Source organism: Carya illinoinensis, chromosome 6 (genome assembly GCF_018687715.1).
Source record: "Carya illinoinensis cultivar Pawnee chromosome 6, C.illinoinensisPawnee_v1, whole genome shotgun sequence".
In the NCBI taxonomy this organism is placed as follows: Eukaryota; Viridiplantae; Streptophyta; class Magnoliopsida; order Fagales; family Juglandaceae; genus Carya; species Carya illinoinensis.
In genome coordinates, this window is record NC_056757.1 from 4,176,273 (window position 1) to 4,185,353 (window position 9,081).

The 9,081-nt window shown below is 37.7% G+C and overlaps 1 protein-coding gene across 4 annotated transcripts; it reads right to left on the reverse strand.

Moving 5' to 3' along the window:
• Positions 1 to 130: 130 nt before the first annotated feature.
• LOC122313333 (pentatricopeptide repeat-containing protein At5g42310, chloroplastic-like) lies at positions 131 to 5,247 on the reverse strand. Of its 4 annotated transcripts, XR_006243357.1 has the most exons (6): positions 5,072 to 5,241; positions 2,863 to 4,963; positions 1,564 to 1,716; positions 1,362 to 1,433; positions 888 to 1,137; positions 131 to 711 (listed from the first exon to the last, which is right to left on the reverse strand). XR_006243357.1 is itself a non-coding variant. In XM_043128227.1 (4 exons), exons 1-4 carry the CDS (start codon positions 4,090 to 4,092, stop codon positions 1,024 to 1,026), a joined length of 1,569 nt encoding a protein of 522 aa, XP_042984161.1. In that variant the 5' UTR covers positions 4,093 to 5,241; the 3' UTR covers positions 131 to 1,023. The 4 variants fall into 4 exon arrangements, 1 of the variants encoding a protein (XP_042984161.1); XR_006243358.1 differs by having other exon boundaries at positions 1,362 to 1,404; positions 2,863 to 5,247; XR_006243356.1 differs by having other exon boundaries at positions 2,863 to 5,241.
• Positions 5,248 to 9,081: the final 3,834 nt, after the last annotated feature.

Consider the following 9,081-nt stretch of genomic DNA (forward strand, 5'->3'; position numbering starts at 1 on the left):
TAAGTGTTTTTGTAAGTCAATCACTTAAATGAAAAACTACTTAAAATGTGATGAGCCTAAGCTTTTTCTAACTTTTTTTTGTTAAGTAAACTTTTTCTAACTTCATTGAGGAAGAACATTATTTCTCCAGTTTCCTATGGATCATATCCAACATTATTTATAGCTCTTCAATTGAAAACTTGAAAACAGTTTATAGCCTAGAACATGCGCTAGTCTATCACTCACCTCCTCAATCTGATCTTTTGGACACTCCCAATTCTCTGTTTTTGAAATAATCAATCTAGACCATCTAACATTTCAATCTGCACTGTGTCTGCAAATTTGCCCCATATAATCGCAGACAAACATATATGACCATGCATATGCATCATAATAGTTCTCATACTCTAATTCTGCAGGGGCCAAAAAAAAAAAAAAGAACAATGGTGTTGGCTTAAGCCCCAAGGTTTCTGACTAAAAATTGCAAGGTGATATATGGATGGTCGAGAGAAGGCCCTTGACCGCCGGCAAATATGATAACTCCAGAGATGGAACAATTCATCCAAAGACCTTCCGCCTCAAAAATTCCTGCTGCTGCCTGGAGCATCCTTTGCCAGTTGTTTCCGCTACTAAGAAAGAGATTCAGAACAAGCCCAACTGTGCAAAAAGCCTTGATCTCCCAGAGTCAATATTTGAAGTTTACCGTACCAAGCGTCAAAACCCCCAGTCCATCTGAAGAAATATAATGAAAGTTTGAGGGGAAAATGTAAAAGCAGGGCCATGCAGGTACACAAAGTCACAATAACTGCAAGTTAAAACACATAATAGAAAAGCCAAACGTATCATGAACGAATAGCATATCTATGACATGCAACCTCTACAGTTAGAGGGACAAGAGAAGAGCTCACCTCAGCTCAGGCAATATTTATTCCTTTTGCGCAAGGATTATGATTACAAGGAGTATCCCTTGCCATCTCGATTATCATAGTTATCCACAACTTACCAAACATCAGCACAATGAACCACCCTAAATTCCAGACTGATCTAGTACGTGTAGTGTCTCTGTTCAAGGACCATTAGAGCAGCTTGTAACATCTCTCTAGCCTTCCTATCCGGAGTACATCCAGCATATTCCATTTCCTTGTATATTTCAGGAACCTGGCCAACAAATTATCACGTGAATTAGGTAAAAATATTTAGAGAAAGAAAGAGAAGGAACATGCATTAGGATTATCAAACTGGGCTCAAGGATATCCCACTCAAATTTGCACTTAACTAGAAGATTGAGAACAAGCATAGCTAGACAATGTGTGGCTGCCATTTATATGTTATATGGATAAGAAGATTAGTTGGAACTGCCTGAAGGATGCAGAGTATCTTACCTCGTCAAATTTCCTTGCTCTAATGCATGCCTTCATAAGCGTACTATAAGTAATGACATCAGGATTAATACCCTTCAGAAACAATATGAATTTAATCATTAAAAGCCAAATAAGAAGGAATGCAGTGGACAAACAAAGTACAATAGTCCCCAGCGTACATCATGTCTAACCATATAATGTAATGCAAAAGAATAAGGCTTACACTTTCTCTCATATAATCATAAATGGATAATGCCTCCATGTGTCTCCCAGCAACACCAAATGCATTGATCAACACATTCAGCATTATCATATTTGGCTCAATTCCCTCCGCTTCCATGACTTCAAGCACCTTTAGCGTCTGTTCACATAATCCCTGCCCCAAACAAAAGTCATAATTGATGTGGAAAATTTTTTAATGTATTTATATTTGAGAAAATATCATGAAATGATCTTGAAAAAGTTGCAAAACTTCATTTGTATTGTACACTCAAGTTTTAAGATATTGTTAACGCTGCTATATTTTATTGAATACGTATGAGCCAGAAGTCCATGCCTAGTTTTTTTTTCTCCCTTGGCATAAATGCTTTCTATAATTGACTTTACTTTTCTCAGATCCCTCCAAGAAACTTGCATGTATGACCCATTTTTGCAAAGGATACAAGCCAATAACATAGAGATACAGATATTATTCTAGAAGTAAATGAGTCGCCCTCAAAAGCTTGTAAGCTTTGAGAGATAACTATCACCACATAAATGGAAATAAACATTAAGGATTTTCCATTTTATGAGGTAGCAAATAGCATTGTAGGTTGTCTTCAGGTCACTTTGCTTCCTCATTCTCTCTACCATAAACAAGTTGCAAAATTCTAAACCTCAATCTGGGTTTCATTATCATCTCAGTTAAATAGATTCCAACGTATTTGTTAGCCATTGCCCCTAAATGTTTTAAAAAATATCAACCAAGGAATTCAAAAGCAAAGAGATTAAACATTTCAGATTGAATACTTTTCATTAGGACACGAACATTGCGCTGTGAAGCACTACAAATGCCTGAAAATGGCAAGCTCGTTATAGCAAACCAAAGCAGTGAATAAAGCACAAGTGTAATGGTTAGAGTAAACAAATGAATATTCCAGCAATGCTCTTCTGTGGGTGTCTTCAGGCTCCAACTAAAAGAGAACGGTTTCAAGACTTGCTACATATAATGGTCCATGGAAAACGAAAATATAACTCCAAAAATTGCAGAAACTGCCAGATCTGATGCTATACTATCATGACATATTTTATGGCATCTGATCTGGTGGACCCAGATAATATAGAAAGAATAGTATCATCTCAAACTATATACATTTTCAGGCCCCCCGATCCTCGCCCCCAAAAAGACTACAGAAATGGAGCACTCCCTGCCCCCCAAAAAAACCCCTGGCCAGCTCAAAAAAAAAACAAAGAAATAATAATTATACAACGAGACATTAAAATGAAAGGAAGCAAGAAACAAAGGGTGAGTGGAACAGCCAACCTGCTGAGCATAAGCATTTGCTAAGATACAAAACACGCTTGCAGAAAGTTGAACACCTTCCGACTTCAGAGCAGATATGCACTGCTCAGCTTCTTGAAATCTCCCATATTGCCCATAAATATCAACTAAAACTGCATAAATGGCACCACTTTTTTTGTGTCCTCTGTATTTCATTGTCTCAAAAATCTTCTTCATCACATCCCACTTTCCCTGCTCTCCCAAGCAGCTAATAATCCTAAGGAAGACCTTTGGATCAGGATATAGCCCCTGTTCTTGCATTTCAGTGAAAAACTCAAGGGCCTTAGGTAGATCCCCAGCCTTACAATGCCAACGAATTAAAGAGTTCCATGTTGTTATATCAGGTCTTACACCTTCTTGTTGCATTTTCTCAAAAACTTCCAACGCTTCATCTAACTCACCATATTTCCCAAAGGTATCTATAATGCTATTACATATCTGCTTATCTAATGACATCCCCATCTCCCTAATCTCTTCCATAATGCCCACTGCTTTCTTCCACATCCCATTATCCCTGTAAAGACTAATAACCTTGCTATACACAAATGAGCTCAGTTGAAACCTCCTGCGCTTCATTTCATTAATTATTGCCCAGGTATCTTCCAACCGCCCAGCATTTACATAGTAAGCCACAAGAACCTCATATGTTTCTTGATTCCTTTCAATACCCAAATTGTCCATTTTGTCTAATACCTTAACAGCAACTCCTAGGAGGCCCTTCTTTAAGAAAATTCTAAGCAAAACATTGTACATTTTCACTCTTGGTTTAAACCCATAACATACAATTTCTTGAAATACTGCTTCAGCTTCTGAAGTCCGACCAATATTTCCAAGAGCTTCAATTAAACGAGTGTAGGATATCAAGTTTGGATGAAAGCCCAGAGCCTCCATTTGAGAAAGAAGAGCCATAGCCCTATCAATATCTCCTGCTCTGCAACAAGCACATATTATCTGGTTGTATAGCTCACCAGATAGCTCCTTTCCATTTTCAGGACCATTTGGACACTCGGTAATCAATCTCTTATTGGCAACTGCTCTTAAACTAACTTCTTTGACAACCTTATTTCTCATCGAATAATTTGAGGAACTAAAGAACTTGTATTTCAAATGACCGGTGAGACAATTTGGACACAAGAGGAAAGAAGTGACAACACGAATGGATGATAGTGAAAGTAACTTTGGACAGAAGATGGATTGCATCTGGATACCCATATTACGTCCTTATACTTCTGTAACAAAGAAATCACTTAAGATAAGAATCAGATCAGAGAACTGAACCAGGAGGTTTCTCAACCTGCAAAAATCCTATTCCCGTGACCTCCTTCCCCCTTCCTGTGACCTAATTTTGCTTCCTCTCTGTTGCTCTTCCTTGCTCTAATCTTTTGTTTGAGTTTTCTGCATCTAGCTCTCTTATTTAAGAGGTTTTGTCAATTATTTTAAGGGAAGGTCTGGCTGTGAGTACCCGTAATGGTGGTGCCTTTGTTGGATCACTTCTCAGTGGTTGGGTTGCTGATCGGATTGGGCGACGTAGCGCTTGAATAGCCGAAGTTTCTACGTAGTCTCTTCTTTTTCCTTTCAGGTCTTAGTGAGCGGTGAAAATTGGTAGAAGGATGTGCGCAGCTGTCTAAGATAATAAAAACAAGTTCTAAAGGGCAAGCAATAACCCAGGAAAAAGCTCCGTATCATGCGTTTGAAAGAGGAAAACTTTTGAATTCCCCTTCGAAGTACCCAAACTATCCAATGAAGACAAAAACGTTACACGACTCCCTCTGTCTCTCTCTCTCCCCCTCTCCCTCTCAATTTTTTCTTCAAGAAAATACAATCGGGAGAGCATGCTCAGTAGTGAACGAAATTGATTAAATTAACACTGAAGCTGAAAAAAACATCCCCAGTCTTCGTCGGCGGCAATATTGTGGATGGTGGAAGCTGGAAGTACTGTGGGACGTCGGTCAGGGGAAGAGAAATATAAATTCATTTTAAATTCCGTTTTATCTGGTCAAAGGACAATCCACTTCATCCCACGCAGCGTGTTAAACTATGGCTGCTCCCTAGCACTTATCTTCTCAAAACTTCGAGGAAATTTCTACTAAAAGCAAAACACAAAATAGAACAAGAACGGAAAAACGAGTAAATGAAAGAGAAGGATTATAAAATTAAACTCACTGATAAGAAATGGTGAAGATAAGGCTACGGAAAGTGTGGGCGGAATTCAAAGGCCTGGAAAAGCCACCGGACGGATATTTGATATCATCGCATCAGGGCGAGTGTCTACCGTCGAGCAAACCCTTCAAAACATGCCATGCATAAAGGGGCTCACCATGAAATTGGGCTATGTCGAAATTGGAGCACAGACCCTAAGAAGCCCTGTTCAACAAAAAAAAAAAAAAAAAAGCCCAAAAACCTCACCGAAGATCAAAATAAAGGAAAATTATATTATCTAAGAAATGTGACTTCGCTTTAATAGTGTCCGCGTAGCTAGTGATTAGAATCTCAAAGATATGTTAATTCTAATCACAGGCAATACAAATCCAGCAGTAAGAAGGGCTATAATTGAGCAACTGGAATACAGAGAAACAAAGCTTAAAATGAAATATCTTGGCATCCAAACCTCCTTCGGAAGATCCAAAAGAGAAAGCTACAAGGGGCTATTGGATAACATAAATTCCAAGTTAGAAGGATGGAGATCAAAGTTACTTTCACAAGCAGGAAGAACGATGCTTATTCGAACAGTGACTAGTACCATTCCCACATACCAAATGTCGACTCATCTTTTACCACATTCGGTGTGTAAGTCAATGAATACGAGCTTCAAAAATTTTTGATGGGGCACAAAGACAGATCAAAAGCACAAGCTCTATCTAAAATCATGGAAGTCGATCTGCCAGCCGAAAAAGGAAGGTGGCTTAGGGTTGAGATTGATGGAAAATATGAACTTGGCACTGCTGGCCAAGATAGGATGGGAAATAAGCCAAGCAAACACCAACATATGGCACTCGCTCCTCACAAAAAAATATCTGAAGACAAACACTTTCTGGCAGGTAACCCCAAAGGCAGTGGATTCTATCTTCTGGAAAAACTTGCTCAAAACTCGTAAACTGCTGGAACAAGGTATGTGTTATCAAATCTCCAATGGAACAACAGTGAGTGTTTGGATAGATCCTTGGATACCATCCCTTGAAAATTTCAGACCGAATGCACTAAGTCATATAACGGTTTTATCTCCATCTCTCAAAGTTTCAGATTTCATCATCCAAGAATCCCACAATTGGAATCTGCCAAAACTGAAACTCTTCTTCAGACACGAAAGCATACAAGAAATCTTGAAGATACCACTTCCTAGCACAAGATTAAGAGAGGATTGCCGCATATGGATCAAAAACCACAATGGGAAATTCTCAGTCAAAACAGCTTATCATCTGGCAGCAAAAAGTGTCAATGTTATCCACGTAAGCACCTCAAATATGGATACTACTGCTTTTGAAAAGATTTGGAAGTTAAAAATTCATGATCGCCATAAGCTCATTCTGTGGAAAATTGCATGGGATATATTACCCACGAGAGGAATTATGAAGAGATTCTTATCGTCCATGCCAACTCTCCTTTGTCCTTTATGCAATGAGCAAGAAGAAACTTTGTTCCATCTCTTCATAGAGTGCCCAATCTCAAGAATCTTGTGGAGGCAAAGTAGATGGCCTTTAAATCTTTCCTCAGTGGTCACCAACACTACTCAGGAATGGATTACTCTTATTCTCAATCCAAATCAGAAACTGGGACTAAACCCCCATGATGTTCATCCCTTTCAAATTTTTGCGGCTCTCATTATGGATTTCACATGGCGAATGAGAAATGAGGTAGTCCACAGTCAAAAAGCCATACCTTTGCAGAAAGCAGCAGAACTACTAAATTCCTCCTATCAGGAAAATCTAAAGGCCTGGGAAATGAAGAGTACTCATCAGATCAATCAACCTTGGGAGCAGCCCGAACCCAATGTAATAAGTATCTCATTTGATGCCGCAGTTAGAAACTCTTTTTCATGGATTTCAGCGATATGCCGAGACTCACAAGGAAAAGTATTAGAAGTATGGGTAGAAAAAGTAGGAACATCAATTCCAGTAGTAGCTGAAGCACTTGTAGCCAAACTTGCTATCAAAAGAGCAAATGTCTCCAGGTTTCCGAACATCTCATTTGAAGGTGACTCTCTCATTGTTATCTCAGCCATCCAAGGCTCATCCTCTCGCTGGCAAATATCCCCAATTCTGGATGATATTGTTTCTCTGTTAGATCTTCATCAAGGATGGTCCTTTAAAAAAATTAATCGATCTCAAAATCGATTTGCGCATTTTGTGGCGCAATGGGCAGCAACCAACGGTATTGTTGGTTGCATTCCAGTAGCTATTTTACCTTCCAATATTGTATCTATAGATAGTGGCAAAGACCCTCCTGTTTCCTCTTCAGTTCATTAATATATATGCAAGCTTGATTAGAAAAAAAAAAAAAAAAAGAATCTCAAAGATATGATCTCTTTATATTTATATAATTGGGTAGATATTGTATGTCCTTATTTCGCTTTATATTCTTTGAGAAGAATAACTAATGATCTCTTTTGACCATGCATGTTCGATCAAGGAAAAAGAAAACTTCAACCTCTAATCTATGGATTCTATACACGATTAATTAATTGTATGAGAAATAATGTTATGGTTGTGTAACGACTCGGCCCAATAATTTTAAGGTCGAGATATTAATAATTTTTATTAGACCTAAATTTGATTTAATGAGCCAAATTGGATAAGCCCATGAGTAATAAATTATTGAAATTGATTAGGAGTTTTAATTAGACTCAATAATTAGGTTAAATCACATTAATCATTTATTGAACGAGTAAGACTCCTTTTAGAACTTAAAGATCAACCATTACTAGATTATGTTTTTAAATTCAAACTCTCTTTTTAAATGATCACGACTGAGTGTTCAGCAAATTAGTATTACTACATATATTAACTGAGTCTAACTCAAATTGGTCGTCACTCTCTCCCAAATCTCTCTATAAATATCTCACTTTTGCGTGTTATTTGGAAAAAAAAATCATAAACCTCCCAGTCTAGCACCATGATTGATTTTGTGTCAAACATTTTATGAAACAACACTGCAAGGTAAATAGCTTGATCATAAACTAAGATTAGCATACATTAGCTAGTAATATATATTATTATTAAAGTCAATTCTTTGGAAGCTAGAGTTTATATATCACGTATGTGATGATATTTGCAAGTACGTCATTCATCACGTTTCATTCCACATATTATAGTTATATATGTATTATTCATATCATGTATCTTACATTGCATAAGACACGTAAACTTACATAAAATCTAGGTGGAAGATAAGTTTAGAACAGTTAATCAAATGTTATTAGGATGTATTATACCAATGCAATTTATGGGTAGATGTGCGTACCATGAGCTAAGAGTGGTCCACCATAGTATACTAAAATACTATAAGCGGCTCCCTTTGCTATCATTGGATGTGGGGTCGGTGCACAATTTTGCACACAGAATTAAGTGTGTAGACTAGTATGATAGCTAAAATAAGTCAAACTAGCCAAAATAAATCATGCATGTGCATACTGATTCAAGAAGAAGGAATTAGTCTTCGGAATCTCCTAGGTGTGGAAAAGGCACTTCATATAAAGCTTGCATTGAAGCTTTTAACGGAAAACTCCTTATGGTCTAATTTCTTTAAGGCCAAATGTGTTAAAAGAAGTTACATTTCCTTAATAGTTAGGAGCAAAGGTCACGTTTCTGAAAAAATATTCTGAAGTGCCTTTCAGGGATGGTGGAAAATTCAAAATGGAGGCCAAAAGCAAGGAAGACCTCATTTTGGCATGATAAATGGTTCGGTGAGGAACCTCTTGTTGTTATTCGTAACATCTCCCGGCCTATGCTTAAAGTGAAAGATAGCCATTTGGAGGAAGGGTGAGATATGGAGCTATTGGTTAGGCTAGTGGATACTCAAAAGGTAGAAGAGATTATGAGAGAAATGAGCAGCATAAAGGAAGGGATTAACATGTTGATCTGGATAGCAAAATAAGATGGCAAGTTCAACATTAGAAGTGCTTGGGAATGTGTAAGAGTACGGGCACCAAAAGTTTGTTGGGTGGACTGGGTGTGGTATCCTATTATTCCAAAAAATATGGTAAGC